The sequence below is a fragment of the Neoarius graeffei genome, chromosome 22 (assembly GCF_027579695.1).
Source record: "Neoarius graeffei isolate fNeoGra1 chromosome 22, fNeoGra1.pri, whole genome shotgun sequence".
In the NCBI taxonomy this organism is placed as follows: domain Eukaryota; kingdom Metazoa; phylum Chordata; class Actinopteri; order Siluriformes; family Ariidae; genus Neoarius; species Neoarius graeffei.
In genome coordinates, this window is record NC_083590.1 from 35,637,804 (window position 1) to 35,653,199 (window position 15,396).

Sequence of the window (15,396 nt, forward strand, 5' to 3'; positions counted from 1 at the left end):
ACACACTCTACCTCCATCACTCTCTCCCTCACACTCTCTCCCTCCGTCACACTCTCTCACACACTCCCTCTGTCCGTCACTCTCTCCCTACATCACACTCTCTCCCTCCATCACTCTCTCTCTCCGTCACTCTCTCCCTCACACTCTCTCCCTCCGTCACTCTCTCCCTCACACTCTTTCCCTCCGTCACGCTCTCCCTCTGTCACTCTCTCCCTCACACACTCTCTCCCTACATCACACTCTCTCCCTCCGTCACTCTACCTCCATCACTCTCTCCCTCCGTCACTCTCTCCCTCCGTCACTCTCTCCCTCCGTCACTCTCTCCCTCACACTCTCTCCCTCCATCACTCTCTCCCTCACATTCCCTCCGTCCGTCACTCTCTCCCTACGTCACTCTCTCCCTACATCACACTCTCTCCCTCACACTCTTTCCCTCCGTCACGCTCTCCCTCTGTCACTGTCACTCTCTCCCTACATCACACTCTCTCCCTCACACTCTCTCCCTCCCTCTCTCCCTCCGTCACTCTACCTCCATCACTCTCTCCCTCACACACTCTCCCTCCATCACTCTACCTCCATCACTCTCTCCCTCACACTCTCTCCCTCCGTCACTCTCTCCCTCACACTCTCTCCCTCCGTCACTCTCTCTCCGTCACTCTCTCCCTCACACTCTTTCCCTCCGTCACTCTCTCCCTCACACACTCTCCCTCCGTCACTCTCTCTCCGTCACTCTCTCCCTCACACTCTTTCCCTCCGTCACTATCTCCCTCACACTCTCTCCCTCCGTCACTCTCTCCCTCACACTCTCTCCCTACGTCACTCTCTCCCTACGTCACTCTCTCCCTCACACTCTCTCTCTCCGTTACTCTCTCCCTCACACTCTTTCCCTCCGTCACGCTCTCCCTCTGTCACTTTCTCCCTCACACACACTCTCCTTACATCACATTCTCTCCCTCACACTCTCTCCCTCCGTCACTCTACCTCATCACTCTCTCCCTCTGTCACTCTCTCCCTCACACTCCTTCCATCACTCTCTCCCTCACACTCCCTCCGTCCGTCACTCTCTCCCTCACACTCTCTCCCTCACACTCTCTCTCTCCGTCACTCACTCTCTCTCCATCACTCTCTCCCTCACACTCTTTCCCTCCGTCACTCTCTCCCTCACACACTCTCTCCCTACATCACACTCCCTCCCTCCGTCACTCTACCTCCATCACTCTCTCCCTCACACTCTCTCCCTCCGTCACTCTCTCCCTCCATCACTCTCTCCCTCACACTCTCTCCCTCCATCACTCTCTCCCTCACACTCTCTCCCTCCATCACTCTCTCCCTCACATTCCCTCCGTCCGTCACTCTCTCCCTACGTCACTCTCTCCCTACATCACACTCTCTCCCTCACACTCTCTCCCTCCCTCTCTCCCTCCGTCACTCTACCTCCATCACTCTCTCCCTCACACACTCTCCCTCCATCACTCTACCTCCATCACTCTCTCCCTCACACTCTCTCCCTCCGTCACTCTCTCCCTCACACTCTCTCCCTCCGTCACTCTCTCTCAGTCACTCTCTCCCTCACACTCTTTCCCTCCGTCACTCTCTCTCCGTCACTCTCTCCCTCACACTCTTTCTCTCCGTCACTATCTCCCTCACACTCTCTCCCTCCGTCACTCTCTCCCTCCGTCACTCTCCCTCCGTCACTCTCTCCCTACGTCACTCTCTCCCTACGTCACTCTCTCCCTCACACTCTTTCCCTCCGTCACGCTCTCCCTCTGTCACTTTCTCCCTCACACACTCTCTCCCTACATCACATTCTCTCCCTCACACTCTCTCCCTCCGTCACTCTACCTCATCACTCTCTCCCTCTATCACTCTCTCCCTCACACTCCTTCCATCACTCTCTCCCTCACACTCTCCCTCCATCACTCTCTCCCTCACACTCCCTCCGTCCGTCACTCTCTCCCTCACACTCTCTCCCTCACACTCTCTCTCTCCGTCACTCTCTCCCTCACACTCTTTCCCTCCGTCACTCTCTCCCTCACACTCTCTCCCTCCGTCACTCTCTCCCTCACACTCTTTCCCTCCATCACGCTCTCCCTCTGTCACTCTCTCCCTACATCACTCTCTCTCCCTCACACTCTCTCCCTCACACTCTTTCCCTCCGTCACTCTCTCCCTCACACACTCTCTCTCCGTCACTCTCTCCCTCACACTCTTTCCCTCTGTCACTCTCTCCCTCACACTCTCTCTCTCCGTCACTCTCTCCCTCACACTCTCTCCCTCTGTCACTCTCTCCCTCACACTCTCTTCATAGAGCAAGCTACACTTCGATCCTCATCATCCTGACCAGGATACAGAAGGTACATGATTTCAATGGTCTTCATTATACCTGTATAAACATATTAATTATTAATACACTGTTAATCACTGTATGGGGAAACACTGCTTGGTACAGCGTGTCATCTAGCTGACGTGCTTCTAGAAAAGACTCTGGTAGCTGTGGCCCACCTCTTGGCACTGGTCGAGAGTTTAGCAGGTGTCTTGCTGGAGAACTTGGCCTCCTTTTTCTTTGGCGGAGCCTGTTCCCTCTCTCTCTCCCTCTCCCTTTCCTCAGGCTGCACTGACGGCGCTACGTCTCTCTGTTCGGCGTCAGAACTGCCTCCGCTTGTATTGGGACTGTCATCCGGCCTCGGCTGGACCTCACTGGACATTCTGATCGGAGGGAGCAAAAACACATTATTGACATGTTGCATAATTAACCCCACTGACATTCCCCAGAACACCCTGACTTCAAGTTTCATGCTTTGCCTAAGAACTAAATGTTAGTCGTACGCTGTTACATGACATGTAAACTTACACTGGCATGCAAATGAACCTGTCACACGCTTTTTAACGGCAGATCGAAAGGAATAATGACAGTATGAAAGGAAAATCTTGTCTATGCAGCAAAAGAGCTGCTGCAGGATCTGAATAGCAGATAAGGGATTTTAAAAATAGCTGCTCAGTGGAGGTCTGACATACGGTGTCAAAAACGCAACACTTCCCCAAACACTCAGAGAGGATTATTCATCAACGTGTCATTAACGTGTCATTAACATGTCATTAACGTGTCATCAGTGACAGGATATGGCTCTAAAAATAACATAGCTGACTCAGGTTATTAAATAAGCCATTAAATAATAACCATGGAGGACAGAAAGGCCACGTTTCAAATCTTTTCATTATTACTCCACCCACCGCAGTGGCATTAATCAGACGTTATGTGTGGGGGAAAAAGTGTGACAAGAGGAAAACTTGTGCTCAGCGCAATAAATCCTGAACGAGTAAATACGAGGTCCCTTACGCTTTAAAAATAAAAAGGGAGAAGTGTCTTCACACACTGATCAAAGATATTAGCCAAGTAACCTACAGTACGCTTAGCGTCCACCAATAAGAAGCATAAAGTCACGCAGATGCAGGTGAAGATGGCCAGTTAATGTTCACATCAAATATGAGAAAAGAGAAAAAAACATCAGTGACTGCTCTGACTGTAGCATGGGGTTGGTTTGAGTATTTCGGGGGGGATAAATAAATAAATCACGCAGCTATCTCTAGAGTTGACACAGAATGGTGCGGAAAAGCAAAAAACATCCACAGCCATTTTCCATCGACGTGGTGCTGGTGCCTAATCAACAACCAGTTTCACACAGGCCATCCTTAAAAAAAAAATCCGTTTCCTGTCCACCGGGTGAGCAAAAAAATTTTCAGTAGGGAGGGAGGGATTTTTTTTTTTTATATGGATAAGAAATCGCAATGCTGTGTTTGCTTTTTCTTTCAGTACTTTTTTATTACAAAAGCAGACACATTTAATAAAATATGACGGTTTAATCAACTGAAACTTGTACAAAAACTTTAAGTTAGCATTTTAAATGCTGACTGCAACATTTTCACTTTTACAAAGGTACTTAAAATGTCCGACACGGACTTTTTGTAGTTCTAAATCGAGCGTTAGGCCGAGTTCGGATGAAATTACACTATTAAAATGATCACTGAATGATTTGTTTTTCTGAATCTTTACTATTTTGTTGTCCGCTAGAATACCATTTTGCGATTTCACACTTAAGCAAATGTTTGAAAACTCCGGATCTCCTTCCTTCATGGTGGCTGCCATTTTTTTGTGCCGCACGGCGCATGCGCAGAGCTGATTCAGTTCTATATTCTGTGCGGAATGCAGGGCTTTCCACAAGCGACGGCTGCCGGCCGTACAGCCGACTACACAATTAAGTCCAGCCGGCTACTTTAATGACTATTATTTTTGTAGCCCACAGGCTCTAAATATTAATTTTCGATTTTAATAAAATTAAATGTTTATCTAACGGACTGACAATAATGTCACACTGAACCGCACTCATTTAAGTTGTGATTCGCGCTGTTTGTACCGATAATAACCACAAATTCCCCTCCGACTTCGTTGATCAGGGGAGAGTAACTCATCCGCGGCCCCGACATGCGGTGTGTGTGTGCGCGCACTCAGCGGAGGCAGTAGTGTGTCGGGGCCGTCGGAGGGAACAGAAGCAGAGATGACGCTTATTTTGTCTCTGGTAAACCAGTCTTCTCTCGTTCAATTACGTGCTGGCATCAAAAGACACCGTTGGTTGTAAATGAACCCAAACTGAGTGGTTGGAGTGTATTTTCATACACAAATGGAGAAATGTTCGCTGAGTGTGTAATTGTGTCGCCCCACTGCAGACCGTTGTCGTTGTTAATTCATAGCATGCTCAGCTGCGTGAATGTGTCATGCACCGAAAATAAGAGATTTACAAGCCAGGAACGCCTCATGATGCAATACGCAAGAAAAGAAAGCAGATTTACTGCCATTTTACTTTGTATTTGAGGAAAGTGAATAAATAAATGGTCTGTGGAAAATACATTTAATCCTGGGAACTGCGTGCACAGGAGTTTGTGTTTACTCCCCCCCTCCCCGGCTGGCTACTTATTTGTCATGGCTGGCTAGTATGAGCCTTAGTGGAAAGCCCTGGGAATGCAGAAATGTCAAGTCCGATTTTAGATTTACGAACCCAAAAAAAATGTCGAAAAACCGGCATTATAAAAAAAATTTCAACCGCACAAACGGCACTCACCCAGCCGGTGGACCGGAAACAGAACATTTTTTAATAATGGCCACATTTCGGCAGAAAAAAAACCCATTAGTGCCGGTGGCACCAGTACGACACCACAAAAATTGCTTGTTTGAAGCTTTGACGTCACTGGCTATCGGAGGGTCTGCTGCAGGAAATTTGGCAGCGTAAATCAGAAAGCGTTACACTTTAAAAGTAAATGTATACAAAGGAAGCATTTTATCCACCATGATTTTTTGCCCCCCTGTAAATGGAACAGGAACCATCTGCAGCTCAACACCTCAAAGACCAAGGAGCTGGTCATTGACTTTGGGAGGTCCAGACCAAGGTCACGACCAGTTCTGATCGAGGGAGTCGAGGTGGAGGCTGTGGATTCCTACAAGTACCTCGGGCTGTGGCTGGACAGCAAGCTGGACTGGACTTGCAACACCAAACACTTTTACAGGAAGGGACAGAGCAGGCTGTACTTCCTTAGGAGGCTGCGGTCCTTTAACATCTGCAGGAAACTCCTGTGGATGTTCTATCAGTCTGTGGTCACCTGTGTCCTGTTTTACACCGTGGTGTGCTGGGGGGGCAGCACATCCAAGAAGGACACATCCAGGCTGGACAAACTGATCAGGCGGGCTGGCTCTGTGGTCGGCGTGAAGCTGGACTCTGGTGATGGTGGCAGAGAAGAGGTCTATGGACAAACTATTGAACATCATGGACGATGCCAGTCACCCTCTGCACACCGTCATCAGCAACCAGAGGAGCCTGTTCAGTGACAGAATGTTCCTTCCCAAGTGCAGGACGAACAGACTTAAAAACTCCTTTGTCCCTCACGCCATCAGACTGTACAACTCCTCTCTGGGGGGGGAGGAGGGGTAACAGGAGGACAGAGGACGGGAAGGAGCAGTAGCCTCACCTAACAATAAGCAATACCGGACAATGTGCAATATAAATGTGCAATACGTCTCCTGCTGGACTTTTTTTTTCATATCTTTTTAATATATTTGTATATGTAAATACTTAATTTATTTATCTTTTCTAAAGACTTAATTTATCTATAAGTTCTCTCTTTTTTCTATTCTATTCTCTGTTTATCCTGTAATGATGCTCCTGGAACTTTTCCCTGAAGGAACCCTCCAAAGGGATCAATAAAGTTCTATCGAATCGAATAGAATCGAATTGAATCGAATCTAAAAAATTTTACCTAAGGAACATTTCAACAAAAGTAACCCCGATTTCCGCCACATAACATTCGCTTCACAAAACCAGAACCAAAACGCATTACTGACTCCACACGAACACTGGCACTGATACCGATACCGATACTGTCCTCAGGGTTCCCGCTGGCACTCGTCACACATGAACATAATCCATTAGCGATGAAGAGAAAATTACTAGCAGTTGTCACGGTGACGAATGTATTTGTCATCTTTATCATTAGCATTATCGTGTAGTGGTTAGCACTGTCGTCTCACAGAAAGAAGGGTCTGGGTTCGAGCCCAATGGCTTACGAGGACCTTTCTGTATGGAGTTTGTATGTTCTCCCCGTGTCTGCGGGGGGGTGGGCGCACTCCGGTTTCCCCGACAGTCCAAAGACATGCAGGTTAGACTAATTGGTGGCTCTAAATTGACCGTAGGTGTGAATGTGAGTGGTTCTTTGTCCCTGCGATGACCTGGCGACTTGTCCAGGGTGTACCCCACCTCTCGCCCGTAGTCAGCTGGGATAGGCTCCAGCTTGCCTGTGACCCTGTAGAACAGGATAAAGCAGCTAGAGATAATGGATGGATGGATAACTCATCTTTTATAGAAATCCCTCAGTTTGCCAAACTCCAACCCCAGTAAAGAGACGGCGGGAAGCCAGAGTGTAAACAATCAGCATGTGCTGTTATTTCGAGCAATAAAAATCAGCTACATGTAATGACCAAATGAAAAGCGGTGGTGTAATTATCTCTGCGTGAACCAAACAATGTCTAAGCTGAGAGTCTAACCTTAGAGTCTAAGCTGAGGAAGTTTTTGGGCGGGGCTTCTTCAAAACAGGCACGGAGGAGGCACACTCAGAGCCCCGACCGTCCCTGAGCACATCGGACAGCATCAGTAATACAGGGCTCGCTATAAAAAGACACACCGAACTGAAAGTGCTGTCAGCCAGCAAGCAACTGAAGGGAGCTCTGTTTCAGGCGGCGTGGTGAGTTGAGTCCCCGTGACGAACACAGTGGTGTCGTTCGGCCCCATGACTCAGGGCTAGAGCTTGGGTATTTTCACCCTCAAAAAAAGTAAGAGATTAATACAAAACAACTGACTTGGATATCATCTGGGACTTTGAATATTGTAATATAATAACGTCGCTTAAAATTGATGTCTTTGTGGTGCGAAAGCAGAGCTATCTGAGTGAGAAATGGTATTTTTATTCAACTGTTGGTAAATTTTACTCATCAGTTGACACACGTCAGTTTCCTGAGATTATGGGTGTTGATAATAAGGAAACAGAAACTGAACTGAATGACATAAATAAATCAAAAGAGGAACTGAAATCATTTTAAACTTGCTTTGTTTCTTAATTAACGTGTTATTCAATTACGTTTTCGGTTTCCGTAACTTTATATCGTGACTCGGATTGGCAACTAAATATTATATTACACTTATCGGCCTGGGGTGGTACGGTGGTGTAGTGGTTAGCGCTGTCGCCTCACAGCAAGAAGGTCCGGGTTCGAGCCCCGTGGCCGGCGAGGGCCTTTCTGTGCGGAGTTTGCATGTTCTCCCCGTGTCCGCGTGGGTTTCCTCCGGGTGCTCCGGTTTCCCCCACAGTCCAAAGACATGCAGGTTAGGTTAACTGGTGACTCTAAATTGAGCGTAGGTGTGAATGTGAGTGTGAATGGTTGTCTGTGTCTATGTGTCAGCCCTGTGATGACCTGGCGACTTGTCCAGGGTGTACCCCGCCTTTCGCCCGTAGTCAGCTGGGATAGGCTCCAGCTTGCCTGCGACCCTGTAGAACAGGATAAAGCGGCTAGAGATAATTAGATGAGATGAGACTTATCGGCCTATTCGGTTTTTAGCCGTGTTGAATTTAGTTCGTTTGGTTCACGGCAGGCGTCACTTATCCGCACGATCTTCACGAGACTTGTGCGAGACTTTGAAACGTGACGTGTCAGCCAGGTGTCAGTGCTGCCATTTTGAAAACTGTTTTCCAAACGAAATATTGCACAAAAACGAGTTTAAATGACGATTACTGCCTACTTTTTTTTTTTTCAAACTTTCCTGATTGCTATGAAAACAAACAAAACTTCCGGCTTGATTACGTCAGCATTCGAAAGATGGCGCGCGCGTCTTTTGACAACGTCGGCAGACGTCGGTCGCTTTGATTTCCGCTGTACGTTTTACTTCCGTCCTACGATGTCTCACACAGGTCTCAACGAATCTCGTTTACGGCCATCGCTTTGACATATGGACTGATATATTACAGAGCATATTTCAAACACTCATAACTTGCTATAGCAGTGACAAAATAGCGATCAAAAACGCACTCAGATATTTAATAAAATGAGATAAATAGAATTTTGACGATAAAAACCTTTGCCGTCGGTTCTCCTTTAAAAAAGGCAGCGCAAAAATCACGAATAAAGACGTCACAAGCTTTGAATGTGTATTTCTTGTAAAGTTAGATATAACCTCCCCAACCTATCGATCCCAAGCTCCCTTAAAAATAAACTGGACCGAGCCCCTGGGCTTTTAGCTGCTAACTAACGGTATGATGAAAAACGTTATGTCTTTCTTTATTCGGTTCATAAATCGACGGGAAATTCAGATTCCTTCATTGCTGTTTGTTTCCAGATTCTTCTCGACTTGATTCAGTTGTAAATCAGGCTTCATGTTGAAGTAAAAGGTAAGGGGAGTCCTCATACCTCTTTTGAATAACTCCATGCTAAAATAACCTTCAGTAAGCTCAAACTAAAGAGGTTTATTTGAGCTGGATGGTGCACAGGGGGCCTAAAACCAACTCTTTCTTTTCAGAGTCTGGAGTGGAGCCTGAATTTTATATGTAATGGAGAGATCTAGCTATTTTTTTTTTACAAATATTTGAATTGTGCCAGTTAGGTTGGTATAAACCCGTATTAAATCCACTTTGATAAGCCAGTAACGAAGAAAAAATACATTACATACTTATTTGACTTGATTTTTCAAGGAAAAAAAAGTGGAGAATATTTTTCAGAACCCAAGAGAAACCTGCGTCCTGGTGGAAAAGAGCCACCAGTGAGCTCTCATTTGACTTTGATGAGAAAAGTCAGAGCAGAATGGCCAAATGGTAACTCAAATCAGCACTCTTTACAACCGTGGTGATCAGAAAAGCATCTCAGGATGCACCAATGACATGAATCAATGGATGGGCTACAACAGTAACATCGAGTTCCACTCCTGCCAGCCAAGAACAGGTTCCTGAGGCTACACTGAGCACTGGATCATCCAAACTGGGATGGGTTTCCCAAAAGCCTCTTAACATCTTAACTAGGAGAGAGAGTGTTCATTGTGCTGCTCGCTCTACCATTTAACGATGATCTTTGTGCGACGATGCTTTTGGGAAACTCGACACTGGCCAGTTAAAGGGGAACTGAAGTCATTTCTTCGTTAAAGTGTTATTCAGTTACGTTTTCGGTTTTATTAACCTTATATCGTGACTCATCTCATCTCATTATCTGTAGCCGCTTTATCCTGTTCTACAGGGTCGCAGGCAAGCTGGAGCCTATCCCAGCTGACTACGGGCGAAAGGCGGGGTACACCCTGGACAAGTCGCCAGGTCATCACAGGGCTGACACATAGACACAGACAACCATTCACACTCACATTCACACCTACGCTCAATTTAGAGTCACCAGTTAACCTAACCTGCATGTCTTTGGACTGTGGGGGAAACCGGAGCACCCGGAGGAAACCCACGCGGACACGGGGAGAACATGCAAACTCCGCACAGAAAGGCCCTCGCCGGCCACGGGGCTCGAACCCATGACCTTCTTGCTGTGAGGCGACAGCGCTAACCACTACACCACCGTGCCGCCCTATATCGTGACTCATATTGGCATATATTATATTGCACTTATCGGCCTTTTCGGTTTTTAGCCACGTTGAACGTAGTTCGTTTGGTCCACGGCAGGCGTTGCTTATCCGCGCGATCTTCACGAGACTTGTGCGAGACTTCAAACGTGAAGTGTCAGCGCCACCATTTTGAAAACTGTTTACGCAGCGGCCAGATCGCCATATCATTCCAATTTAGATTAATTTCGAGATTTGCCAGCTTCATCAATGATGAGATTATTCCATACGACTTCAAACCAACGTGGAGTAGAGAAGAGTTGGAAAGACGACAGGATAAGGACGAGTCCGTCACGCTGGTATTTACGTCAGTACTGTCAGCACAATTAAAACATGCCGGATCAGGCGGCTGGTCGGTTTTCAAAATAATAAAACACATGCGTGTATTTTTGTGATAAATACATATTATACTGAGCACATTTCCCTCGTAATCCTCACTCAGGTTTCGGACAGCGCTACAAAATGGCGTCCACACTATATAGTGAGTACGGAGCGATTTCGGACACAGGGAAAACAACTTCCGGCTTGATTACGTCAGCATTCGAAAGATGGCGCGCGCGTCTTTTGACAACGTCGGCAGATGTCGGTCGCTTTGATTTCCGCTGTACGTTTTACTTCCGTCCTGTGATGTCTCGCACAGGTCTCAACGAATCTCGTTTACGGCCATCGCTTTGACATATGGACTGATATATTACAGAGCATATTTCAAACACTCATAACTTGCTATGGCAGTGACAAAATAGCGATCAAAAATGCACTCCGATATTTAATAAAATGAGAAATAGAATTTTGATAATAAAAAAATTTGCCTTCAGTTCTCCTTTAAAGATGAGGAAAAACATCTCCTGGTCTTTGTCCGAGCTTCAGCTGTGGCTCTGTTGCTGGAATAAGTGAACAACTTCTGGGTTTTTTTAGCTTGTGGAGCAGTCATTGGCGGACTTGTGCGCTAAAGTAAGTCGAAGTATTTTAAAATTCATCATTTCAAGTCTATAAGAGCTGAGCTTTTGATTTCGATTTGATCTAGAGATGTAGCTTGTTAAATAATCATACAAAACACACATTCTTTATACGTGGGATTGTTTCGAAGTGTTAAGAAACACGTTAACGTAAAATGTAACCTATCGAGAATCAGCTTTTTTTCTTACAACAGTGTCAACAGACAGATGTTGTGACTGAACGTGATCAGCAGCGCCAGATAATGTTCCTGAATTTCCACTTGCTGAATTTTTAGCACTTGAATGAATTGCTGTATGAATAAAAGTCAACTCCATGAATTTTTATAACCTGAATTATCAAGACCTGAATTGCAAAGAGACTAATTCAGACCTGGAGTATCTGAACGCCCGTGGCTCGCGGTGATAGAAGATGCATGTATAATTTTCTGCCTCGCTTCATGAATTTCAGATCAGATTCTGATTTAACTCACGTTTCTGAAAAACGAATAAAAATGGACTTATACAAAGTTTTTGTTGTCAGAAATTCATCTTCAGTTACAACTTTATCCTGATCAGAGTTGTCGCGGATCTGGAGACTATCCCAGGAACACACAAGGAGTCAGGAATTCACACACACACACACACACACACACACACATACGGGTACGTTCACATCTCGGTGCAATTTAGAGTAACCCATTCACATACTGGCATGTTTTTGGAAGGAAACCCAAATCATTCAGTCAGATTTCTTGCTGTGTACGTCACCTTTCTGGCTGGCTGTCATGACAGCAAGTTTATGTGAAGCTTTTGGTCTAGGATACAGTCTTTTCCATGGATTATATATGAAAAAAAAACAAAACTTGTCTTATCTATTACTTGAGATGTTATCTGTTATAGGCTAATAACACATAAATCATACATAAAGACACGGACAGGTCAATAAAAGAGTGTTAATCATCTGTAATGTGAATGATTTTGGATTAATATATAATGTTAATACGGGGGTGGCAAGGTGGTGTAGTGGTTAGCGCTGTCGCCTCACAGCAAGAAGGTCCTGGGTTCGAGCCCCGTGGCCGGCGAGGGCCTTTCTGTGTGGAGTTTGCATGTTGTCCCCGTGTCCGCGTGGGTTTCCTCCGGGTGCTCCGGTTCCCCCACAGTCCAAAGACATGCAGGTTAGGTTAACTGGTGACTCTAAATTGGCCGTAGGTGTGAATGTGAGTGTGAATGGTTGTCTGTGTCTATGTGTCAGCCCTGTGATCACCTGGCGACTTGTCCAGGGTGTACCCCGCCTTTCGCCCGTAGTCAGCTGGGATAGGCTCCAGCTTGCCTGCGACCCTGTAGGACAGGATAAAGCGGCTACAGATAATGAGATGTTAATACGGCTTGTCATCATCGCACGAGATATGACGAGAGATTGCATCAACTCGTGTTAAATGTGTCTCTGAACTTATAGCTTTGTTTGATGTAACGTTACAAGATTAGAAATAACCCGTAGAGGTGTCCAGCGTGTGTGTGTGTGAGGGGGAGGATATTTATTTAGAAAGGTGGTTAAGTCTCAGCAGGACAGACAGATGAGATTAGATCAGATCAGATTGAATCCTTACACAATGACACAACCAAGTAGAGGATTAATCATATCACGTGACCTTTAATGTGCCTAATGTGAGTCTTTCTTATTGGGAAGCCCCTGTGATAATACTCTCTCTCTCTTTCTCTCAGAGGGTTATTGGATCTTTTTTTTTTTTTAATGTTTTCAGTCCGAACCCATACTGGATATCTGTGTGGTACTGATTTGTAGTGCGTGCAGGATGTCCACATTCAGGTTCCTTGCTGTTGATGTGTAAACAGGCTGCTTCTCTCATCAAAATACCAAACAACAATGACCACACACACTACACACACACACCACACACACACACAACACACCAAACCAACACACACACACACACACACACACACACACACCATACCAGCACACACACCATACCAACACACACACACGACGCCTCCAGCTAGACAAAATCATTTTTCTCGGCAGCTGCTTCTTTGTTAACTGGCTCACAAAAACAAATAGACACAAAAAAGCAACACTTCAAACAGCCCGGAGCCGTAAACACCACACACACACACTCCCCCCCGCCCCTCCCCCAGTTGGTTTTCCGGAGCTGCTCACGCGCCACAACGCCACGGATTATATTTACCTGTCAGCGATGAGCGCTCGCGCTGGAGATCCTCACTCAGGCCTTACAGCTGCACCAAAGCGCTTCAGTCCGGGGGGAGCAGGGTCTCTCTCTCTCTCTCTCTCTCTCTCTCTCTGTCTCTCTCTCTGTCTCTCTCTCTCTCTGTCTGTCTCTCTCTCTCTGTGTCTCTCTGTGTGTCTCTGTGTGTGTGCGTTTACTGAAAAAGGGAAATCCGCTGGCTGCTGTTCGGCGTGTCCGAGTTCACTAAAGACAGCGAGGGAGACTCTGCTGAAAGAGAGAGAGAGACTCGGAAACAACAAGAGGACCGCCTCCCTCCCCCTCCTCCCCTCCCGCACGCATACAAGCGTGCGCCCGCCCGCCCGCGTGTGTGTGTGAGAGAGATATGCTCAAATGCTCACTGAAAGGTTGAGGTGTTGCACAGCATTAATTCGCCGCAATAATAATTACACCAATAAAAGCTCCTTTTTATATCCTGATTGGGACTAAATTATACTACACTACACTATACTGCACTACAATATACTATACTACACTGTACTGCACCACACTATACTACAAATACTACACCATTCTATACTACACTATCCTATACTGCACCATACTATACTACACCACACTATACTACACCACGCCACATGCACTATACTATGCTATGCCACACTATCCTATACTGTACTGCACTGAAAAAAATTAAACATTGGCTCAAATTAAAAAAATTGAGGTAATCGATCACACCTAATATTGTAGTGTTAGACAATATAAATAATTCATTTGATTTGACCTGAAATATTTAACTTCATGTAAACCAATTTCTGATGGTTGAACCAAAGCAATTATTTCAGATTTTCCTAAATTAAAATAAATACATTTTTTTGGGGGGGCTTTTTTCACCTTTATTGGATAGGACAGTGTAGAGACAGGAAATGAGCTAGAGAGAGAGACGGGGAGGAATCGGGAAATGACCTCAAGTCGGAATCGAACCCGGGTCCCTGGATTTATGGTATGGCACCTTAGTCAACTGAGTTACGGCGTCCCCAAAGACATTGGTTTTATTACTTAATGTAAATAATCTTTGTTAAACCTGAATATTTTAAATTCATTTAAACAACTTTTGAATATGGGAGCAAACTATTTTTTTTATTCACTGGAATGAAAACAAATACATTAAATGAGCAACAGCTTTGTTTCACTTTTTTCAGTGTGCACTATGCTACACTATCCTATACTACACTATCCTATACTGCACTATACCATGCTACGCCACACTATACCACGCCACTCAACATTCACTATACTACACTACACCATCCTATACTACACTGCACTATACTACATTGCCCTATACTGCACCATACTATTCTTCGCCACACTACACTACACCATGCTACATACACTATACTACACTATGCTACACCATCCTATGCTGCACTGCACTATACTATGCTATCCTATACTATACTGCACTGTGCTACACTGTACTACACTACACTATACCACACTGGGCAGACTACAGTACACTGCGCCACACTGAACTATACTAACTATACTATACTATGCTGCACTGTACTATCCAACACGATGTTGCATTATACTATACTGTGCCACACTACACTATACTGTGCTGCACTATACTGCGCTACACTATACTACACCACACTACACTACATAGCACTATGCTGCACTATACTACAATTCACTATGCTGCACTGCACTATACTACACCACGCTACACTTCACCATGCTACACTACACTGCACTATACTGCACTGCACTATACAACATTATACTACACTACACCATAAAACACCATACCACACTATACAACACTATACTACACTACACAATACTACGCTATGCTACATTACACTACATTATATTACGCTGTACGCCACTATACTACATTATACTGCACTGCACTATACCACGCTGCACTATACTGCACTACACTATACAACGCTACACTATGCAGCACTATGCTGCACTACACCATACTACATTATGCTGCGCTATGCTACACTGCACAACACTACACCATACTACACTGCACTACGTTATACTACACTATACAACATTATAC

The 15,396-nt window shown here is 45.5% G+C and overlaps 1 protein-coding gene across 1 annotated transcript in view; it reads right to left on the reverse strand.

Annotated features, from left to right (window-relative positions):
- The window catches only part of LOC132870859 (ubiquitin-conjugating enzyme E2 E2-like), a 172,271-nt gene extending 158,656 nt beyond the window's left edge, over window positions 1-13,615 (reverse strand). The window contains exons 1-2 of the mRNA XM_060904771.1: window positions 13,320-13,615; window positions 2,502-2,705 (exon numbers count right to left, since the gene is read on the reverse strand). Of these exons, the coding sequence (XP_060760754.1) occupies window positions 2,502-2,704 (203 nt within the window). The 5' untranslated portion in view covers window position 2,705; window positions 13,320-13,615. The remainder of the gene's footprint in view (window positions 1-2,501; window positions 2,706-13,319) is intronic.
- Window positions 13,616-15,396: the final 1,781 nt, after the last annotated feature.